The sequence below is a fragment of the Thermobia domestica genome, chromosome 9 (assembly GCF_964235325.1).
Source record: "Thermobia domestica chromosome 9, izTheDome1.hap1.1, whole genome shotgun sequence".
Lineage (NCBI taxonomy): Eukaryota > Metazoa > Arthropoda > Insecta > Zygentoma > Lepismatidae > Thermobia > Thermobia domestica.
In genome coordinates, this window is record NC_137462.1 from 179,545,157 (window position 1) to 179,570,332 (window position 25,176).

The window sequence follows — 25,176 nt, forward strand, 5'->3', positions numbered from 1 at the left end:
GCCAGAAAATTTTGGCACCCGACCCTAAAACAAATTGAATAACGAAGTGCTTTCAGTCTGTCAAGTTTGATACTTGTGTCCGGTCTGTCACGATCCGAGCCATTTTAGTTGTTAAGAGACCAGACTATAATGAATATGACAGTGCAGTAAAGAAGATAAAAGCAAGGAAATGCTATGACAAGCATAAAACCACCATGAAAAACACAAACGGTAGATAAAAGCAGAAATAAATTAATTAAAAGAAATGTGAGAAATGCACTCACAGATCACGCAAGACGTGCAAAAGCTGCAAGTAGGTGAAAACTTGCTGGATCATCTGGACATCGTCTCCAAGCAAGGTAGACAGATCAGCTGGTAAGCCAAGGCGGGCTCGCTCAGGAGCAAGAGGAACACATTCCACAAGAAGGTGGCGGATGGTCAGGAATGCACCACACTGGGTGCAGGAAGGCGGGTTCTGACGACGTAACAGGTAGCTATGGGTCAGATGGCTGTGCCCGATACGTAATCGTGCCAATCGTCGTTCTTCCAGTCTTGAAGGACGAGAACTCGTGGCCCAAACACCAAGTCGCGGCTTGACAGCATGCAATTTATTCTGAAGGTGCTCATCCCAGTTTGTCTGCCAGCGCTGAAGGAGAAGACGGTTGATTACAGGGCGAATATCAGAGCTGGGGAGAGGTGACGGATACTCAGGTCCTGTAAGGGCAGCTTCTTTGGCAACACGGTCAGCACGCTCGTTCCCTGGAATACCAGCATGGCCAGGCACCCAACAAAATTGGACATCGCAACCTGCAAGTCGTAAGGAATGGCAAGAGAGTAGAATTTGCTGAACTATAGGGTGCACAGTTGACACATCCGTGAGACTATGTAAAGCGCTGCTGGAGTCAGAGCAGAGGAGAACATGTCGGAGATGGCGTCGACGAATATAATGCAGAATCTCCAGAATAGCAACCAATTCAGCAGTGAACACAGTGGAAGTAGGATGGAGCCTCAAGCCAGCGCTATGATCATCCGTGACGAAGGCACAGCCAACAGAATCTTCATGCTTCGAACCATCCGTGTAGAAGACAGCGTAGGTATGGTACGCATCCAGAAAAGAGAAGAACTCCTGACAAAATTGTTGATTGCTGGTAACAGACTTCTTAAATTGCGTTAGATGAAAGCTGACAACTGGTGGAAGAACTGTCCATGGAGGAATGGGCAGGAGGCCCAATGGATAGATGGCAGGGACATCGAGTCCAAGAGAAGCCCCAAGGTCTATAGCACGAATGCCAAAAGGTCGGGTAGCAGTAGGTCGTGCTTAATATCTGTCATAGCGAGCACCAGCCTCAAGGGCAAAGGCCGAAGGATGGTCAGGTACGGCACGGATATGAATGCAATAGCGCAGGAGCAGGCAGTCCCGACGGTGGGAAAGAGATGGTTCATGAGCCTCGACATAGAGACTAGGAATAGGGCTAGTTCGGAAAGCTCCAAGCGCCAAACGAAGGCCGAGATGATGAACAGAATCCAGATGACGTAGGATGGAAGGTCGAGCAGAACCATATGCAACACAGCCATAATCCAATTGGGAGCGGATGAGGCTACGATATAGACGCAACATCACCACACGGTCAGCACCCCACGAAAGATGGGACACCAAACGTAGTAAGTTCATGGAGCGGAGACAGAGGTACTTCAGGTCTCGAACGTGAACAGCCCAGGTAAGTCGTCGGTCAAACTCCAAGCCCAGAAAACGAACATGATCCACATAGGACAATCGAGAACAGCCAAGGAACAGCTCAGGATCATAGGCACAGTGACGATTAGGTTACAGTTGAGTAACGATTCCAATCCACATTTCAAAACGGTGTCAAACTTCTCTAGTAAATCGACTTCACGCCATGAAGTAGAACAGCGTAAAAAATAGATTATTCTTGGTATGGAGAACGACGTACAAAGGAGATAAAAAGCTGAATGTGCTGAGGCTAGGGCTAGACGTGACAAGAAAAATCTAACTTTTTAGTTTTCTCGACTAACAAATTACGTGTTGTCTTTTCTGGAAGTGGGGGACGGCGTCCCTTCACGTCCCCCCCCCCCCTCTCTCTCTCTCTCTCTCTCTCTCTCTATATATATATATATATATATATATATATATATATATATATAATAGGGCTGGATTTAGGGGGTTGCACCGGTGCTTCGTTGTGTATATATACACTATCTAAAATGAGAAGCTAGGACTGAAAATAGCAACAGTTCTCCAAACTTCCTGCCATTATTTTTCCATTTGGAGCTTAAGAGAAAGCAGAGCTTTGCAAAAGCAATAGTTTAAGTCACTTTTCTTAACGTTGAAGGAAAAGGATTCAGCAAGCAAAACAATATAACTTTTGTCAAATAGGGGAAGAAAACAGAAGCCAGGAGAAAAGAACATTTTTTCCTGCATATCACTTGAAACCCTCTTTAAAATACTACCTCCTCCCCTGTTCTATGTATCAGCGTTGTCAGGGATAAACAATATCGTCGCATGTTACTTTGTAGACTTTCAGTGTGATTGATTATTTTGGTAGTTATTGGTGCATTCCCCTCAGAAAATCCTGGATCCGACTCTCTCTCTCTCTCTCTCTCTCTCTCTCTCTCTCTCTCTCTCTCTCTCTATATATATATATATATATATATATATATATATATATATATATATATATATATATATATATATATATAGATAGATATATATATATATATATATAGATAGATAGATAGATAGATAGATAGATATAGATAAATAAATAGAGATAGATATACATATAGATTTACGCCCTCCCTTCTGGTCTAGTGGTTATATCCACTTTCCTTTATAACGTTTTTCCATCTGGAAAATATTCTGGAGAAAACGCTCACCCTGTTCATTGCTTATAGCAGCTAATTTTTTAGAGAAATATCTCAAATGGAAATGCACACAATAATGAATTTTAAAACACATATGTCATCCTTGTGACTTGCAATTTTCAAGAAGATTCTGTACCAGTATTTAATAGTTTTCTTCTCTTACAAGTAAACCTATCGATGTCGAAATCTAGTCTCTTGACCAAACTTGGCAGAGAATTGTGGAATATCAAGAAACGAGCAAAATTTAAAGTGCTTCCGTCCATAAAGACTTCTGCTGTGGCAAAAACCTGATTGATCAGAATAAGCTACAACAATGTGTTTCAAGTTCGAATATTTCATTTTATTTGTAAAACGGATAAAGGGATGAAAAACAAGAACATATTAACCGACAACGGGAGGAAGTAGACATCTATTTGAGGATATGCTTATCATGGCCACCATCTTGAAGTTGGCCATCTTGTATCTCGCTCAGGGAAGGCCTTTTGACTTCTGAACAAAATTTCGAAAATGATAGCCATGCAAATGTTGAGATGGGGAGTTGTCAATATCTGTTGCTCTTAACGAAGCATCTCCAAATCGACAAACTTTTGAAACTCTAAGTTTATTTTACTTGATTACAGTAATTTAATTTTAAAAATTAAAGTGAAATGGATACGGCCTCTTCGGTTACGATCTGAGTTAAATTTAATGTATTTTAAAATTTGTTTGAATACAATTAATTTTCACGCGGTATATGCGTATATAACACGAAAGGTAACTATATTCGAAATCTAAACTGTAATCGAAAGTCATTAGGATTATGATCATGATCAACATATTTTTTCTTCAGAACTCTCACTGACAATCACAGCAGCGTATACATATGCTCGTTGCATTGTAACAGTAAAAATGAAATGAAATCTTTAAGTGTTACGTCCCACGGTTATGCCGGTTAGGCTAAAGGAGACGATGATGATGAGAGATGAGTGAAACGGTGGAATGAAGAAAGTGGGAGGAAACGGGAGAACCCCGAGAAAACCCATGAGCACGGTGTTTGTCCACCACAAAGTCCACACGGCGCGAACCAGGGACCCCAAGCACCGGAGGTGAACGCTCTACCACTGAGCCACCGCGTTCCCCTGCATTGTAACAATCATTATCAATCCATTCTGTCGTATTAACTTTAGATGGAGCTATATTTTTAAAAATTTGGTAATAGTCCTAATGCAAAGTAGAGTTTTGATTAGTTACTTGTGTTCAGAGATGCACCGACGAAGGTGGTCCGAGAGTCTGGATGTCAACCAATCACCCTAAAATTTACGGTATTAGTGTTAAAGTTATGGTAATAGGGCATAAATAAGACCTTTGTATGGCCTATAACCGTACCTTTTACAGTAATACCGTAAATTTTAGGATAATCGGTTGGCAGCCAGAATTGAAGGTAATCGTTGAGTAGACGTGACTGTAATTGTTTACAGTGCAGAACTGTTAATTTTTTAAGAAAATTAGCACAATTCCGGGGGGGATGGGGGGTGGAAGTACATAAAATTATTGGACTTTGTAGGCTACTCTGAAAACTCTTCGGACCCAAAATAGTAACTTGGGTGCGCCACTTTTTGTGTTTACATTGTGTTATTTATGTCTAATTTCGAATGTCTATGATGGAAAGAGACATGAAAGGACTTAATTGTTTTATACCTAAGGGGCCCTAAAAAGAATTTTTGCGGCAGAAGGTTAAGAACGTTTTACTGGGGGGACTTGATTTTGAAGTTCCGTCACTGGATCGAAGACGGATTAAATATCGATTAAGACACACTTTTGTCATTTGTTGTGTATTAAACAACTTCAGCTAAAATTAATGAAGAATTATTTGAGATCAACTATATCTTAAGAACGATTAAATGAACTAGCTTTCATGGCCATTGCAAACGATATGGTTGTTGTAATAAGAGATTTTGCTAAATTGAAAGCCAGAAAAGTGTATTTATATCACGAACTTTTCAATAACAAAACAAAAACAAAAACAGAAATTAAGCTAATTACCATAATCGTATCAAAATACTATGTGATACGCGGGGACCATACTTTTAATGAAGCGTAAGAACATACCTCTTTGTCAAAATCAAACCTATGTTAATGTTAGACTTGAAGCTCATAGTTTTATTCTGTTTAGACTTTATGTTTCAATTTTACTTGTCAAAATACATCTTAGGTATATATCTTAGTAGTTACGTATGCTCATTTAATAAAAAAGGCTATTAAATATTAAAATTGAAATTTTATTCAGTATTCATCCACAGTCAATTAGTTACAATTTCGCCATTTTTCGTTAACATTCTCAGGGAGACTAAAGATATTGAAGAAATTTGCAGTTGTAACAATTATTTGAAGAATTTTTGTCCATTACAACTTTTTTTTTTTTTTTTACACACAATCATTTGGGTGGAGGTGTCTAAATATTGTTTGCGTACACTTAAGAAATATCTAGAACCGGCCCTGATCTAGCTCAATTTCTTTAAGTAGGTTGATTTATTTGATACCACCTCGGTATTCACGGTAGTATCACATGACATAATCAGTAAGAACGTCAGGAACTTTTAGTTAGTGGGGTGTTCACAATAAAAGAGGGCATGCATCCAGAATAATGATATATTTTTACATAAACTCAAAAAAACAATATTTTTACGCCCAGGGGTGTGTGTAAGGAAATTTGGGAAAGACTTGAGGGTGTTGGGGTTTACAAAATACTCCCTGAATATAATATATATTTTTACAACAGAAGTTGTAAACGTAAAAAAACTACTGCAGCATTATATTCAGAAAATGTTTGCTTATGCTCGGAAATTTAATATCAACTTTTTACTTGTAGGTCATATCCTCTCTTGTGGAGCCCATGGATGTACCTATATTGCAATATGTTCTTGTGTATATTTGTATTTGACAACCGAGAGTAGCAAAGCCATCTTAAAAGTACCATAGCCACTTGGCCGGGGGCCTCGCGAGCAGAGTGGCATATATTAATTACATATATTAGGAGCAAAATTTAGTCATACGGACCACAACACACTTGTTTCCTCTGGGGTCTAATACACATATGCTGTTAAAACAGCACTGGAGAGTAGATTAGACTGGCACTAGCACTAGCACGGGGCCTTCTTATACGCGGGAACCAGCAATCGATCCAATCGGCTTAAGGTCGGCCCTGGCTGAATGGACTGTAAAAATCGCTTCTCGATATATGTTACCGTTTTTGCTCTATTGGAATCAGTATTGAAGCCGGAATAGTTGTAAATTTCAACTAGCCTACTTCCAGTTTCGGTAGTGTTGTGGGTAGTGATGATATGTTCTCTTGATCGACTGCAAAAAACTGCTTGTTGCTATCTGTTACCATTTTTGTTGTGTCGATAAACGTTGAAACAAGAAGAAGTTAATTTCACCCTTCCGGTTCAAATAAAGGGTTAACGGTTGAGATGTAACCTATTATTGGGATGCTGAATCGATTGAAAAAAGAAAGACTCGATGTTCCTTACAGTTTTTGCTCTGATAACTGTCAACAGATCGACAAAGCCGTTCTGTAAGACTTCGAAAACTTATGCATACCATAATTTGAAAGTCTAAAAAATTGAACTATTGCACACTTACTCTTGTACCAAACTCAGCCATTTTCTGTGGTGATGGTAAATTAAGCATACGCTGAGCCTCTCTGACAGATATCTTCTCATATGCTTTCTCCATACACGCTGCGATTTCATTTCTTACGGTGTCTAGTAAAATATCCATGAAGAAATTGTAACTAGGTGCTGGTACATTTCCTTTAGCCAGAAAGATCTGAAAGAGAATACAGTGCATGTAATAATCAGTAGCATAAAATCTATACTTAAGAGAGTTGCATAGTGATTTTTTGTATTGTTAAATGAACTTTAACATCCTATACTAAATGCCTCTAAATTAAAGGAGACAGTTGGTAATTATAAACAAAAGATAATAAATAAATAAATAAATAAATAAATAAATAAATAAAAATAATGAAATGACGAGGGTGGACGAAAACGAAAAAACTTCACAAAAACTCAAGGACAGGTACACATCACTATCAATTTAATGGAAGCACGTCAGGCGTCTGGATTGGCAAATCAGGTGGCGACCGCAGCGTCAGGCTGTTGGTAGTGATTAAGGCAAACTTCATACTACGTGAGAAACCGTTGTATGCAGCGAAACGAACAGACTGTGACAATGTAAAATGGGTGACTTCTCTGATTTTCTGAGGACTAATTGTTGGCGTTCGGTTATATGATGCGAGCGTGATGAAAGTGGCAAGTGTGTTGGATATATCGCGAGGGACAATGCCTAAGATGACGATAGCCTACAAAATTCACGTTAGAACCATATCAGTGAAGAACAACAATGATTGGAAGAAGAGTTAATGACAGGTTCTTTTGAGCAATGAAATGGAATGTCACTCAGAATCGTCTTACAACTGGCGGTGCAAGTGATGAAGAACCCGAGCAGTACGTCCAAAAGCCTGTCAACAACCATAGTTCACCGCGAGTAACATGACATCAACATTCGAGGTTGGGTTGTCCGGGCAATACTACTCATAAGGGACCCTAACGCTTTAACACGGTGCCAATGCTTCCGTGATCACACAATACGGACCTGATGATTCAAAACGTGTGATATGGACAGATGAGTCGTCGTTTGCCTCATTTCAAGATACGGGCCGTATTTATTTGTGGCGAATACTCAAAGAAGCGTATGATCCGCAGTGTCTCCACTCAACCGTGAAACATGATAGCGCTCTTTGATGTTTTGAACTGCAATATTTTCGTTTTGAATGGGTCCTGTGCTGAGCATATCGGTCCTGACACTGTCAGTGATTTTGTCGCCGTTTTAGAGGTATGTTCATTCTATGGAACAGATGCTGCTGGGCAGTGACGCCATATTCCAGAATGATATTGCACCTATTCACATAGATGGAGCTCTTGGGTAAAATGAGCTGGATCTTTCCTCTGGCCCGCCCAATCCCCAGACCTAAGCATAATTGAACATATGTGCTCCGTTTTGGAAAGACGAATCCGGCGCAGATTTCATCTTCATCCTCTCTTATGAAACTGAGTGATGCACTCCAGGCGGAATGATGTAATATCCATTTGCACCATTCACGACCCCTACGACTCAATTTCACCTTGCATCAGAGCTATTCTGAGGGCAAAAGATGGTCCAACGCCATGTTAATCTGAACTTTAACTTTTGTATTTCTATCACAAACTCACATGGCCTACAGCGAACCAGATACACCGTACAAAAGATTAACGGTTTGCTAGGTCTACTTACTGACCCATCGTTATCCCCCTCTGGTGAACCGGATGTAATTTCAGTAAACTACAGCTTCAATTACATTTGTGAGCAAAGTTTCCTTTTACATAAATTGATACTCTGCTTGTTGTATTGTCATATTTCAGTACTCATTATCGATCAGTTAATTATAATTCGTGACCAATGAGTGAGGTAGCGCAACTAGAATATTATGACAATGTTCCCCTTTTTGATATCTGTTTCCATCCCTCTAAAGGTAACGAAAAAATCTTGGATAGTTCTCAGTGTCATTGCCTAATACTGAATCCTGTACTGTAGAAAATAAATTTTATATATGCAGCCAAATCCGAAGAATTACCTGACAAACTGGCCATTATAAAGATTTATTTACTAATATGCTTATAATTATTCAATTGTTAAGATTTTTGTTAATATGTAATTAAATGAACGAAAATTTACTACAGTAGTAGATATAGCTATCGTGTACAGTTCCGAGGGAAGAAGAAAAATTGGAAAAATTGATTCCCAAAGCAGCTCTGAAAACAGTTTCAAAAGTCCTTCAGAGCTGCTACGACTGACTAGCACGGTCTGAACCTTGGAAACGTAGCCAATACCATTTTCTATACATATTACATGCTTTAACTCTACAATTTGGTTTGGAGTGATTTTGTACAGGTATTAATTAGCCCGCGGCAGCAGCGGAAATTAGCAAATTTTAATAATATTTTTTTTTTCCTAGTTTATCAGCAGCATGGACCAAAATTTTGTGCAATAACAATTTGGTATACTTCCTGCCATCTAGGTCCAGAAAAAAAAAAAAATAGAAAACATGCGTTGTTCAACTGAAACACAAAATGGTGTTTAGAAACTTACACTATATGTACTGGACAAATATAGTATATCACGACAGTGTACTGCTGAGTCTACAGATAAGCACCACCACCATTCATGCATTTGTCTCAATGTTGAACAAGTCATTTATATTACAGTTTTATATCAAAAACACCATTCGAAACTTCCCTGAAATACTGAAAAAACAATTTTAAAAAAATCTGGCAATAAGGAAACTCAGCTCTACATGCTATATTGACCTCTTAGGAAGTAATCAATATATTATTTGTTCTCCTTTCTTCTATAATATTCGAATCTCCTAATTCAGAAGAATTCTATAAGAAACAACAACTATACGTGAAACTTAAGAAATCCATTTGTGACATTTCTACCTGATTCTAAGAGTAAAGACCAACTGCATACTGCAATCAGATTAATATCTCCAAAATCAGAACTTTTAATTATTTGAATATACCAACCTTATTATAGCTTCCTTCCATCAGGTACTGTTCCAACGATAGAGGATGGCGAATGTATACATTTGTCTGAATTTGATCTGATGGTAGTAGTTCCAACTCTGTGTGAAATTCTGCCACTCGGTTTTGTGATAATAAAAAGAGAAGGTTGAGACCCAACAGTTGGTACATATATGCTGATTCAGGTAAACCCCTGATGGAATATAAAAATCGAAAACAACGATTCTTAATTAAGTCAGTTACTAGTAGGAATATTTATCTTCACATGCACACATAATCACAACAAATACAATACGTAGCAAATACAAGTTAACCAAAAAAGTTTTTACTGTTCTAGAGCAGTGTAATCAAACAGTAACAGTAAACAGTATGTACCTTTAGGTTTCAAAGTAATCTCCATCTGCATCCAACATTATTTGCCAACGTTTCTACACCTGCAAAATACCCTGGTGATAAAACTCTGTGGTCGTGGCTGCAAAGAAGTCCGTGAATACGTTCTGCAAGTCTCCTTCATTTGCGAAGGATCTCCCATGGAGGTAACTATCGAGAGAATGAAACAGGTGGTAATCATTGGCGCAAGGTCCAGTAAATATGGTGCATGGCACAGTGTCTTCCAGCCAAGTTGCTGAAGGATCTCCCAGGTCCTCTTTGTCACATGTGACTTGATATTGCCGTGCAGGAAGCACACCCTTGTGATTCACCAATGCCTACCCCTTCTGCCTCAATGCACAATACACCCTTTGCAACTACTCGAGTGGAGTCCAGCAACAAAGCGGAAGGAGCTCATTATGCACCACTTGCCGACAATTCCGCCATACAAAGAGCATAACCTTTGGTGGATGCAGAAGTGGTCTTGAAGTGTGAGGAACAGGGTCATGTGGCGACAACTAATGCCAAGCCAAGTGAGCTACTCGTTATTGCTTGTTGGTTGTCGACAATATGCCTGGTATCCACTTGCTTAACTTCTATGACTTTCCTATACCATGCAGGTGCAAACTATTTCAGCGGAAACAAGGAACTTATCTGCAAGTTTATCACATGTTAGACTACTGTCCTCGAAGGCTGCTTTCATGGCCTCGTCGTCAACACATGTGGTCGTCCACTACGAAGTTCATCCGAAAGGCCCACATCTCCCGAACGGAATTTTTGAAACCAATATCTGGCGGTGGGTTCGTTCACGGCACTTTCCTCAAATGCCTGGCATATGCGGCGACTTGATGCATCAGCTGACAGGTCCACTTTAAAGTCATATAACAAACACATGCGAATAAGCTGCTTCGATACCTCAATTTCTCTTCGGCATTGGACGACCTATGATTGCTCTGTGTGTGATTGTGTGTGTGTGTGTGTGCAACGTGTCTGTATTACTGATGGTTGATGGTCAGACTAATTTTCGAACGCTTGGCATGCAAGTGTCATTTCATATCCTTTCAGTAAGCGCATGATTAATGGGACGTCAAAAGAGTTTTATTTTATTTTATTTTATTATTATTATTATTTTTTTTTTTTTTTTTTTTTTTTTTGTTACCTTGTAGTGTAGGTATGTTTATGAATGTTGATCCAGTTGAATCCGCATAAAACTCATTAGCATAAATGGCCAAGTTAAAAAGTAATAACCTTGTATCAATTTTACACTTGTCAGACTTTCAGACAAGTATGTCCAATGTTCGAACTGCTCTACCACTTTGTTAACGCTCTGTCATCTGACATTAACTTTTTGCAGAAACCGGTTTTTGGTTATAATGCATTATTAATAAAACCTCAATGTAACGCATGACTATTGATGAATGAAACAGAGAGATTTACTCCATCTATTTCCTAAATTAATAGCTACTTTTTACTGATCTAACACTAATCTTTGAATGTTCTGAGCTCCATTCCAGGAACTAGTCATCCAGTGGGCTGTTATTTAGTTGGTTACATAAGTATCAATGAATCTGCATTTTAAACGCCATGGTTTCCTTATTTCCGTATAAACAAACACACAGACAAATCGGATGTAAGTCTAGGTTTCACAGTATCATTAAGTATTCTGCCTGTTGGCATCCTGGAACTAACAGGAGATCCTTCCCCCCTCCCGCTTACATTATTGTCTGTAAATGTTTCTTCCACGTTTCTCTAGCTTCCTTCTTTAACTCCCAATATATATTTTTTTGTATTTTTCGAATCACTGGTAAGTTGTGTTATTCTTCCTACTCTTCGCCTTCCTTTCATCTTTCCTTCTACGACGATATGAAGGAGGCAATTTCTTCCGAAAGATGTATCCAATCCAGTTGGCAAGATATGTCCTACGAAGGATGATGTTTAAGACTATCCATTTCTCTCCTACTCATTTTAAACCACCTTCATCCGTTTAGTTTATCTTTTTCGCCTTCCTGCAACACCACACTTCAAAGCTCTCTAAATATTTCTTCCCTGACTTCCATAATGTCCGAGTCTCCGAACAATCCCATGCCCTATACATAGGACTTGACGAGCTTCTTCCTTAGTCCAATGTTAAGCCTGCTAGTTAAAAGTAATCTTTTCTTGTTGAATGGCTCTTTTGCTAATGCAATTTTTGACCTGTTCTCTCTGGTGCAGTAAGCGTCTCTCGTCAAAATATTTCCCAGATATTTGAAAAACTATTTCCCTCTTCAAGTTCTCTTTGCTCTACTTTGATGTGTAAGAGCGTATATCCAGGGGATATTCTCATAACTTTCCACTTCTTGATGTTGATTTCTGTTCCATATTTTTCCTTGTGTCAGCTTTTGTATCCATCAAATCCTGCAGTACTTCCTCGATTCTAGCTATACCAACTGTATCGTCAGCATACTTTATCTTGTTAATGATCTGTTCCCAAATCTTGATATCTCTAACTTCCATTAATACCTCCTTCATTAAGCATTCACTGTAAACGTTGAATGATTGGAGTGACATACAATGTCTGACTCCTCTCCCAATCTTCGTTGGTTTCTGCTTGGTTCAGGTGCAACTTCACTGTTTGTTCTGTATACAGGTTGTAAGTATGTCGACGATCCCTCTGGTTAATAGTAACTTTTTTTTGGTTTTCTATATTCTCCGAATGACTATCACTTCGAATAAATTATCCTCCCACAAAATTAATTTATTTCATCTCATTTTAATCTCCTAAGAATAACAGGATCTCTACTGAGAACTGAACCCTAATTTGGGCACCAAAGTAAACACTAAATATTCTGAAACTTTTTGAAAAAAAAAAAAAAAAAAAAAAAAAAAAATGATTAATTCTACTAAATAAATTACACATACCAGTCGACATGTGTCAACTTTACAATATGAAATATTTCTCCAAAAATATAAAGAGCAATATATATGTACCAAAATCGTCGGAATAAACTAGTCTCATAATCCAGGTTGGGGTTCGATCCTATTGCAAATCATACTAACTGCTAACTTTCTTCTGAAGCGAAACGTTATCTTATTAGACATTGATCAAATTCCTTCTATATATCACTTAAATGAACATGTGCACTTTGAGGAAAATCAGACAGGTGTGAGAGAAGTTGGGACATCTTTATATTTAAATTCCAAATAATAAGAAACGTCAATTGCATACTTACTTGTAATCCAAATAATAACATTTCAGTTGAGCCATATACCGTTCAAAAGCTGGAATATCACTGTTTGCAATACTGCACTGAGCACCAATTTCTAATATATCCCCTGAAAAAATTAAGTCGATGGCTTAATATAGTCATTTTAGTTTAATACGACATACAAAAATATGAGTTCAGAACGCGAAAGATTAAGAGATATTTCCAACTAATTTAGAATGTTAATACATGCATTCAATATTAGCCTAAAAGATTTATTTTATCAATTATTGCAGCCAAATTAACTGCTACGAGGTTCTATTTAATTACTATTCCTAAGAATAAGTATAAATGTTTACCCTGATGCAACTACAAAAATCAAATAAGGAACACTATGAAATTCCATACAATATGATCTGTACAGTAAGTGAAATGGTTTCAATTGACACCAACTAGTCTCAGCTTTCCATTAAATTTAGACACCGTAAACTGGGGCTACTTGTAAAACTGACATTTTTTGTGTTATATGGTATAATAATCACAAAACTATGACAGATAACGTCGTTTTCTTCTAGGCCAATGAAAAGTAGGCACCTGAAAGAAACAATATGGTTGGTCATAAGTGCTGTGTCTTATTTATAGACTGGTCTAAAAATTCTCACAGCAATTTATACTTTTTTTTTTTTTTTTTTTTTATTTTCTGTAAATTGTCCCTGTGTTTCTGTAATCAAAAATGATTTTTACTTGGTTGAGCTAAATATCATTGCTTTCAGAAGTTTCCTAAAGAGACGGATTAGTTTTACATTTCCATTGTCCTCCTTTCTGTGAAAAGCTGTGGCCATTTTTTTTTTTTTTTTTTTTTTATTTCCTTCCGCTTTTCTACTAGAAATGATGTTATTGATCAGGAGATAGACAACGATGACATTATTGAAGTTTTGCCTGAACCTACCTACAACCGCAGAGAACAAGTTGTTTTTCCACATGACTTTGAAGCAAAGTATTTCAATATGTGAATGAGCAACATTCCTGGAAACAAAAATTTAATATATAGTACAATACATGAGATCTATTTACTTACTTGCAAGCAACAAATGTTCTTGACTCGCTTGAGTATTAGATGTAGGAAGAAACATTAGATTTGTCAATCCAACCTGAAAATCAATAAGAAAATTACAAGCTCAGTAAATACAACATGTTTTAAGACCATAGGATCAAATTTACGAAAAAAAAAAGGAAAAAAAAAAAAAAAGAAACAAACAAACATTCTATAGAAAGTTGTTTAGTTTATCAGACCAAGTTAGGAACAACACTGTCATCTCGTAAATAAAGCTAAAATGACAGGTCTACTGTTAAGTTGTAGGTGAGTGAATGTCATCAAATGATGGCTAAATTAAGCTGTTCCTGGGAAGTGTATTCCATGGCCCTCTTCCATACTAGTTTTTCCTACATACGCATTGTAAAACAGTGTCGGAAGAATAGATTCACTCTCGTTATAATAGTAGTATTTTACATTATGTTCGTGTAATGTGAATAATGTACCAGCTGGGAAAAAAAAAAACAATCAAATTGATCACGTGTTAGTAGATGGGAGATAGTTTAGCATAATCAGGGTGTCTACTAAAATTCCAAAATGAAATATCATGACTTTTTCGTCACCTTTTCTTTACCAAACCATAAAATTTCGTAACACTCTCAAGAGCGAATTTGGGATACGAATCAGGCCGAATTTTCATGCATGCGATAAAAGCGTGCTTTGCTTGCGATTTACTAGCGTTTAAAGCCGACCATAGACATTTTTGGCGGTGAATTGTGACGTTTAATAGAACCAAGTTTTTCAGTCAGTATTTATGTGTACAGATATATATATATATATATATATATATATATATATATATAAATTTAAAAAAAAAACTCGTGACCCAGAAGCTAAATTTCGTTACATTCGTGACCGATAGACACCCTGAGAATTGATGTTTGGTCGTTTAGAGAAGATGACTGTGATACTGATCACTACCTGGTTGCAGCGATAACAAGAGAGAGATTATCGCTGAGTATATGAGATATTCAACATCTAAAAACGGAGAGGTTTAATTTAAAGAAATTAAAGGAGAACCAAGCGAGAGAAACGTAGTGCCACACGAGCTGGCCCCAGCTCAGAGCCCGAGGAGATTGGATGTGTGCCGAAACTGCTGTTAAAGCTGCGTGATGTGCGTTTCCTGAAACGGACTATAATATCCGAGTAAAAATTGATGTCTTTCCGAAATCTGAATGTGCAAAACTAGTGGCTGACCAAGGGCTAACTACCAGAATCGGGCGTCAAACAGGTCGGTTTGAGCACAACACCAGGTTCTGTGTGTGGTGGAACTATGGGAAGTAATTCACTTCCGAGTTCTTTTCCAACGGTCGCACCATCAACGCCGACCTTCATTCCGAACAGTTAGAGTGGCTGTATGCTGCACCATGCCAAAAGCGTTCTGCATTGGTGAACCGAAATCGCGCCCAGCTGAAAGAGGATAATGAAAGATCACACTTGGATCGAAAACGCCACAAAAAATTCAGAAACTTCATAACGTCGAACTGATGCCATACCCGGCATATAGTCCTGACCTTATTCCTTTAGATTACTAATCTGTTTCAATCCAAAATAAATGAAATCTTTGAGTTTTACGTTCCACGTTATGCCGGCTAGGCTAAAGGAGACGGTGATTATGAAAAATGAATGAAACGGTGGAATGAAGAAAGTGGGAGGAAACGGGAATAACCCGAGAAAACCCACGAGCACGGTGTTTACCCACCACAAAATCTATACGGCGCGAGCTGGGATCGAACCAGACCCCAAGCATCGGAGGTGAACGCTCAACCACTGAGCCACCGCGCCCCCTATTTTCAGTCCATAGCGCACATTCTGAAATCACAATGTTTCACCAATAAGCGGAGGGTGAAAACAGCAGTGACATAGGCCTACTTTTGCTTCTATGGGCAAGACGTACTGCCGAAGTCGAACTGAGTAACTGGCAGGAAGGTGACTGCAGGGAGTCCAAACGAGGGTTATACTTCGAATCTTAATCGTATAGAACATTTAAGGGATGTTATGGAACAAGCTCTTTGCACCATGACTCCTGCACCAACATCTGTGGGCGCATTGCGGGATACCATGAAAAATATATGGCGTTAGGTCTCCGTGGAAACATATCAGCAACTACCAGAGTACATGTAATGCAGTATCCAGGCTATCCTCTGGACAAAAGGTGGACCAACAAAGTATTAGGTAGGTGGTTGCAATTCAGTGAGCACTCAGTGTAGTTCCTAAGCATTTTCCCCAACCGATCACGTATCTCCCATTGTTTTCGAACTATGGAGTTTTAAAATTTATCTTCCGCTATTTTCGGGAGCTTATAACTTCGGAAGAACGCATTTTTGCCATATCATCATTAGACTTTTTTTGCTCCTTTCGACATCTCCTACAAGACAGTCATTTCCATAGTCGCCCTTAACCCGGTATATATACAGATTGAACCACTGGAAGTTATTTCTCCTTGTAACTTCTGAACTAATTGACAGAAATAGATGAAATTTTGTACCAAGCAAATACAACAAGGGAGAAAAGGTTTGCCATATTCGGTAATATCACCAGATTAACAGTGTTGCCATTTCAATATAAAGTTTCATTTTTCAAACAGCACTACAACAGGTTATTACATATTTTAAATCTACATGTAAAACGAGTCATTAGAAGACCACACTTTTTATTTAGTGTTGCCAACTGAAGGTGCTATATTATCACAAATATCCAAATTTCGGAGGGCTTTAAAACAGTAATAAAGCAACTGAAATGAACGAGGTGGTGCATATCTAAAGTAACTTACAAGGAGACTTACGGAAGTGTCACTCACCGATTTGAATGATACTTTACACATTTGTAGAACATGGAAAAATAATCGACACGTATTTTTTTACGTATTGTGCAGTTGTGCTTAACTTAAAAGCATTCTCTCTTTCTCTATGGCCATTGACTTCTGTTCTTATCCAATTCAATCCAGTTTCTACTCTGTATTCCTATTTCTACTCTGTATTCCATCTTAATATTGTCCTCCGATCTGGCCCTAGTTTTCCTAATGGACGTTTCCCGATTGGATTTCCAGTTAAAACTTTGAAAGCGTTCCTACTTTCTTCCATTCTGGCTACATGACCTGCCCACCTGAGCCTCCTAGACTTTATGACTCTAACGATGTTTGGTAAACCGTATAAATTATGTAGTTCCTCGTTATGAAGTTTCCGCCATTCCCCATTCCCGTTCCTCTTGGGTCCAAATATCTGTCTCAGAATTTTATTCTAAAATAATTTCAGTCTGCGTTCTTCTCTCAGCGTAAGCGACCATGTTTCACAACCATAAAGCATAACAGGCATAATTATAAATTTATATATTTTAAGCTTTAAATTCCTTGACAGAATTCGCGACGACAAAATATTTGGAACTGAATAATAACAAGAATTTCCTGATTTTAGTCGACATTTAATTTGTTTGTGGGTATGATTTTGGTCTGGTAATACTGATCCAAGATATTTGAAAGTATCCACTGTGTCGAAAGTATTAATTAACATTTTAACGCATTCATAATTTGCCGTATTACGATCCTTGTGAACTTCCTTGTATTTAGATTTCTCTGCATTTACTCGTGTCCCTACAAGCGTTTAATAAGGCCTCTGCATTTCTTTCGATTGTTCTCCTATCAGATTTACATCATCAGCATACACCATCACCTGGTGAATACCATTCAACTCTAGGACCTGGTTCCTATCTTTGATTTTGCTTATAGCGTACTCCGTAACAAAGCTGAATAATAACGGCGATAACTCATATCCTTTGTTTCAGACCAATCTCGACGTGGAAGCTCGCATTTTTCTACTCGGACTTGATTCTGGGATTCATTTAAACACTTAATAAATCTAGCTTTTTCGGTATTCCAAATTCTGTAAGAATGTTGTACAATGTTTCCCTCCTAACCGAGTTGTAAGCCTTTCTAAAATCAATCGAGTTGATGTACTGGGTAATATATTCCCATTTCTTTTCGATTATTTGTCGAATGGTAAATATCTGGTCGATTTCGACTAAATCCACACTGATAATCTCCAATAATTTCTTCTGCGTATGGGATCAATCTTATTAATAGAATGTTAGAGAAATGTCTCGATAATTATTACAATCAACCTTGTCGTCTTTCTTGTGAATTGGAACAGTGATTGATTCTTCCACTCTTTTTAAATGTATTCCATAGTTTTCTTTTTTTTTTTCTTTTTAAAAAAAAATCGTAACAATACGTTGAGTTTTCTTGTTAAAAATTCAGAAATCTTCAGGACTGGGTAAACCGTGATGGTGGTTATATATTCCACAGCCTAGGAAACTATACGCTCAGATGAACCCTCTATTACGTATATGATCCATGAACAGAAAATTCGATACTTTCCCAATACTGAACAAGCTTAAGGAACAGTCAGTGCATTACAGAATTTGGAGCTTTACCGATTTTGCAGATCCGAAGCACCTGATAGGTGGTAACAGATTATTATGTATGTGATTAATAAGTGAAAAATTTTAAGAATGTACAGAACCACCCGAAACGAAGCTCTTGATATGCAGATTTCTCTCATGTTTTTCTTTAATTTGCTTCAAAAAGAGGGTGTGAGATATTTTGAAGTAAAAATATTACATACAATTTTGCTAGTTATTTGTGTATCATTTTTTAAAGTACTTATTGTATATAAGAGGTTAAAATATTATTACATATATTGATTAATCCTTTGAAATTCATAATGTAAATATGTTAACAATTTAAGAAAAAAATTGAAATTCATGGCTTATTTTCGAGGTTTTATATTATTATCTGCATCAACCACTAATGAAATGAGTTTTTTTGTTGTAGAGAAGCGAAATAAAGTTCGCTTTATCAGTATAAGCAAAATTTTCAAAAAAGCCCAAAATTTCCCAAGCAAAAAACCGAAACAAAAAATCGAGTTTATTTTTCAAAAAAGCCGTTTTTTTTCGAGCCTTTGCATCTCTATTTTCCAGTATAAAGCACAGGTTGGTTATGTATTTGCCTGTTTAGTAAAAAAAAAGCCAGCCTTTCAAAAAAAAAAAAAAAAAAAAAATCGTCAATTTCTGTTATTATTAGAAATTCTGGTTACTGAATCATTGTATTTATATTCCCTTATGTGCGCTTCCGGTAAGTACATAAATATAGTCTCAACAGCATTTCGCATTTTTCACTTCTACAACATGTACTTTTGTTCTATTCTTAAATGAAACAAATCAATTACCGTATCTTTCCCTTAATTCAACTAATTTCTTCTGTAAATCTTTTATTTTATAAATACTTCTGACTTCTTCAACTAAACATTCCCCAAGTATTTTGTACAACAGTTTTTATGGCATTCGTCCGGACGCTTAATTATTCCCGTAAGGGGCCAAATCCGATCGCACGCATATTATCAATCTGTACGCAATTACTAGGGCAAACACCAAGGAAATAAGGATTAAGAACGTCTGGTACTGATGTAGTTTGGGAACACAACATTTTGGAAGATTTACTGGTAAAATACAATACTTTGCATGAAAAGATATATTTAGAAGGAACAAGTTTCTACAGGCGATAGAATTAAATACAAAATAATACAGCTATATTTTAGGTTTACAAGTGTAGGGTTATTAGCATGCCCGTATTTAGGTAAGAGCTGTTCTGTGCTCGAGCACAGGGCGGCAAAATTTTGGATTTTTTATAGATTTACAATAAAATAATATTTACAACTAGCAACACACAGTCCTGCGCAAGCGCGAGAAAATGTGTTAATCCGCTCTAAATACAATAATTACTAATTAACTAGCTTATCAGTTTTAGAGAGTCATCCTCTCCCACTCCCACAAGGGGTGAAGATGAGTTGAACATCATGAAAAGTGATACCGTTAAACTCAGTGACCTCGAAAATGAATTCAACACTAATATTTGTCGCTTTCGACTACTTTTAAAATCTCACCCCCTCCCCGGGAAGTGGAGTATGACCTTGAATTTGAATTGGAGTAAAACTGTCGCTATTCATCTCAGCAATCCCAAAAACTATGAATTTAACTCTAATATTCTTGGGAGGCGGCAAATTATTTAGAGGATAGGGGGTGCACAATATATAAATATGGGCCTGGTTATTAGTGTAAGATCATTACAAGTGCTTTACGATGGATAAAATAAGTGAATGGATATAAAAGATGACTCTATTAAATGCTTTTTCCACCGGTGATGTATTTCTGCACAGTATACAGAATCTGTATTATATATCTACACGCGAAGAATTACTATGAAACCACGACTATGCCGGCTAGGCTAAAGGAGACGGTGATAATGAGAAATGAATGAAATGGTGGAATGAAGAAAGTGGGAGGAAACAGAACGTCAAGGAAACCCACACACACGGTTTGTCCATACAAAGTTCACTTGGCACGAGCTGGGATCGAATCAGGGACCCCATGCACCAGAGGTAAAGGCTTTACCACTGAGCCACCGCGGCTCCATGCGGAAAATTACTAGAATGAAACCATGGCAAATGCTATTGAAACTCTTATCATTGCCAAAATCTATTTTTTACTACTCTCGCTTACGCGTATACTCATATCGCTGACGTGCCTGTTTCCTTCGTGCGTATTCCCAATAGCGCGGGCTCACCAGCTTAACTCTACCCTGACTCGGTTAGAAATCATTCATGCTTTATAGAGGCCACCTAGTACAGGTTAGTATGTATTTTTTCACTATACTTTTTATGCCACGCATCCGGAAGCCGTATTTATACGCAAATCCTAAAAGAATTGTAATTTTTGAACAATTACTTCTGGTGGCATCTTTGAAGTTCATCTACGCAAAGTGAGATATTTTCATGTCACCGAGTGCAAATCTTTTAGGAAATTAATGAAAGAATTATATTTTTTCAATGAATTTTTCGAATAGTGTGCAAAAAGAAAACCTGCACGAAATGTCTTAGGAAATAATCTACAGTGCAAAAGGTAAACTTTTTTTTTTTATTCTTATTTGACAGTGTATTGTAAATCTACATGGCAATCTCTTTCTTAAAGAAAAATTTATCTTAATGCAGAGTACTGAATTTTCCTGTGATTTCTGCAAACTGGGTAAGAATAAATTTAACCTGCACTAACCTTGTACTGTTTAAGGTACAAATACTGATAATTCACTTCATGGCATATCATTTAATTTGATTTGATTTGTAGATTAGCGTTTCATTCAGCAGCAGGGCTATACGAGAAGTAGATTTACAACATAATGTGGGAATCGAACCTGTCCCCCCTACTTAATGGCACACCAGTTTGTATGCATATTATTAATCTACACGAAACTATTTAGGCATGTACCAAAAAGGTGAAAGTCCAGAATGTCCCAAAGGATCATTTATAACATGAACACAGAAACAAAATATTGTTATAAACATATTTTTTTTAATGAGTTACCGTATATCATGCACGAATGAATTATATTTTACCTTCAATTCTGATAGAATTTTCCAGCATTTAGAAACGTCTGAATTTCGCTTTTTCCATTCTGTATTTAATTCCTCATATAATGTTCTGACGTTCTTAAAAGCTCCCATATCTTTCATGTTGATAGTCGGAAACTCCCTAATCCTCTAGCACAAACTGTTATACATCAAATTATGCGCAATTTAATTATATACAGAACGGTTCCTTCTCGAGTTCACTTTACCACCATATATTTGTCATTCACCTAAGCTACACACAGACTACATTTGTCGGTGTTCTTCTTTTCTTCGTTCTTCAAGACTCAAAATTCAAAACAATAAAAAGTACGATCTGAACTTGAGAGAAATGTCGAAAAAATCACTAAAACTGTTTTGTGTAATAATTGATTAAGAAAAAAATAACATTGGCACGAACGAACCGAATTTCCTGATTCCGAATAATTTATCACAAATGTGTTGCATGTCTTGTGTTACATGAATTGCTAACGAAAAAAAAAAAAAAAAAAACTAAATGATCTACAGTAAACCAATGTCTTTACTTGTTTTTAGTATTTGATATATGTTCAAGGATTTCTAAATGCACTGGAAGTAATAATTACTTACTCTGATTTTAATAATATCATGCAAAATGTAATGTATAATAAGATGTAAGGCATAATTATTAATATACTATATGTCATTTTCTAGGAGTGTTCCGGATTCCGGAATACTTAGGAATGAAAATCTTAATTTCGGAATCGGAATTAAAAATTTAGTTATTCCATAATTCCGAAATCTCTGAATTCCGTAATTTCGCAATCTCTGAATCCCGGAAGTTGACTCCGAAATTTCGAAATCTCAGAATTCCGGAATTCCGAAAGTTCACCCCGAAATATCGGAATTCTGGAACTTCAGTCCAATATTTCGGAATTTCTAAAATTCAGAATTCCGGAATCCTTCAACTAAAAATTTCGGAATTTCGAAAACTCGAAACTTCGGAATCTCGGAACTTCAGCTAGAAATTTCTGAATTCCAGAATATGAAAATTCGGTTCAGCACTTCTGAATCTTTGAAATTCGGAATGCCCAATAATAGTACATTGATGCAGCATATCGGAATGTCGGAATCCTGGTCCGCAAAATTGCAGAAGCGAATAACTTCGGATTTTGACATTTTAGAATTCCTTGATTTTATAACTATAAAAGTTCAGAATCTGGAATCTTCAAGTAAAATGATTATGAGATGTAATGATGAAACTTACTCCATTTTATTCATTGTTAGTGGCGGCAATACTGCGTCTTTCTGCAGAACAGAAAGTGCTGAACAGGACTCATTGAACAAAGTGTAAAAACTTCATTTACTGGTTCTTCATTTCATGTATTCTCGTTTAAAAGAAATAATTACATTGCAAGTTTTCAAAATTCAGAAAGATTGCTGGATGCTTATCCCAACACTATTCACAAACAGACAAATAGCAAGTCTTAAAAAATATAATAAATTTAGAAAACATGAGCCATGGTAACAATTGCAAAGTGCCAGTTGGAATCTTAAAACATGCTGTGAAAATTAGGAGTGTTGCCAATTTGAAAGATCGAATAATGGAAGTTTGGTGCACATTAGAAGCAGTCCTAAACTTATACTTGTTAACTATAGAACAAAAATAAGCATACCATTGGCTTTTTGGGAAAATTTGCTATTAAAATGAGATGTCACATGCTATGGTTTTCATTTTACAAACTTTACTTTAATTCAAAATGGCGGATTTCAAGATGGCTGCCGTCAAGGATACCCTGAGCGTATCACTTCCCTCTAGGCATAACATGTATTACCGAAGCTTTTATCCACTTATTATCATTAATACTCGCGTTAGAAGCGAAGGTAAGGGACTTTCGCACGTAATAAGTGAACAATTAAATGCCTGTAACTTTTCCCCAAATGGGTGTATCTCAAAACTAGCTTCACCATTGTCTTCCTGGTTAAATTCTAGCCCAATTATGAATCATATTACCCTATTCCTATTTAAAAAAAAAACTTGACCTTAATTCAAAGTGGCGGATTTCAAGATAGCTGCCGTCAAGTTCATTCCTGCCATACAACTTCCCCCTAGGCCTTATATGTATCTACATGGTTGTTCTTTCATTAACGCTCCGTTTACAAAGGTTCTTCTTAGAAAGGTTACAAAGGGACTTCTGTAGTAATCTCTAATAACCACATCACAACTCTTAAAAATTATTAAAAAAATTGAAAACATGCACCATGGCAAAAATTTCTGTCATCACAAATAATACATATATGTCCTCTATCAGCTAGAAAAATTTCATTGAAATCGGAGCCGGACAATTGCGTGATGCCCCTTGTCAGCTTAAATCTATCTGCACCTATCCTGAACTATACTACTTAGTATTTCAATTCCTGATCCAACAACTGTAATAGTATGGAATACGATATAAAATACTGAAATAATACATTCTATTGTTATTAGTTCTTATCTACTTATCTATCTATATTATCTAACTAATCTACTCTTCTATTTTGCTGTTATTTGTTTATTTTTATATTTTATTTCCCTGTAGTTCTTAACCATTTAATTCCTACTGATTGATTTCTTTTTTTAATTATTAAGATGTTTTTTTAAGATCGTAGTCTTATGTTTTTTAGTTACCTAGTTTCTAATTTTTTATTTTTTTTAAATTATAATTATGGTTTCCTATTCTTATTTAATGGTTTATTATATTATTTATTATCATGTATTAATCATTTATTAGTTAGATTACTAATTTTATATTTCTTTATTAATTATTTAAATTGTTATATTATTTAGTTAAGTTTTATTTAATAATGTGTTGCTTCATCTTCTTTCTTCGGTTTTCACCGTATGAGAATGGTTCCTCTCCCGTATGCTGTATGGTTATTTATTAAACTGCACTCCTCTTCACTTTTCACAACAAAACAGATCACTATGGTCTTTCACTGTATGATTGGTTCTCTCCTGTGGTCACGGAACACATTTACACTAACATTTCACTTCACTAATAACTTCCACTCTTATGTGACCTAAATTTAATGGTTATTCATGAAGTATTCTGTGAGTGTTCTCAGTTTCGTGTCCATGCCATATCACAGTCCTGTATGTGCTGACTTGAGGTCCAGGACAAACTCAGATCACTTAATGTGGATAATGGTCCGTTGTGTCCTTCCGCCCACACACCCAGGCTGGGACCGTCATTTCGGCCGAGATCGACTGAAGCGGTCACTAAGTTCACTATCTCTGAGACACTCCTCTTCACTTATCGCCCATGACGCAATGAGGTACACCCAAAAACCCGAAAACCGAAAACCCAGAAACCACGAACACAAAAGCAAACATGCGACGCACACACACAAGACAATACGCATCCATCCGGTGTAAACCGGGGATGCGATGATCCACTCGCTCCTCTCCCCCGGGGAGCACGGAATACCAGTGCCATCCTGAAGATTTTATTCGGTCCGGAAGGTTTCATTCATTCAAAAACACTCAAAGACACATCCACTCTAATTCTATTTACATTTATGCAATGCTTATTCGTTTTCATTGTAATAAGTTCTTCTTCTTATTTCAGAATAGCTGTTTGCTATTCGCTTTAAGATGTTAAAATCATTTTCGTTTT

The 25,176-nt window shown here is 36.9% G+C and overlaps 1 protein-coding gene across 1 annotated transcript in view; it reads right to left on the reverse strand.

Annotated features, from left to right (window-relative positions):
* Rpn12 (regulatory particle non-ATPase 12) overlaps positions 1–21,836 on the reverse strand; it is a 37,431-nt gene extending 15,595 nt beyond the window's left edge. Inside the window, exons 1-5 of the mRNA XM_081725543.1 lie at positions 21,551–21,836; positions 14,094–14,166; positions 13,043–13,145; positions 9,468–9,657; positions 6,484–6,669 (exon numbers count right to left, since the gene is read on the reverse strand). Of these exons, the coding sequence (XP_081581669.1) occupies positions 6,484–6,669; positions 9,468–9,657; positions 13,043–13,145; positions 14,094–14,166; positions 21,551–21,667 (669 nt within the window). The 5' untranslated portion in view covers positions 21,668–21,836. The remainder of the gene's footprint in view (positions 1–6,483; positions 6,670–9,467; positions 9,658–13,042; positions 13,146–14,093; positions 14,167–21,550) is intronic.
* Positions 21,837–25,176: the final 3,340 nt, after the last annotated feature.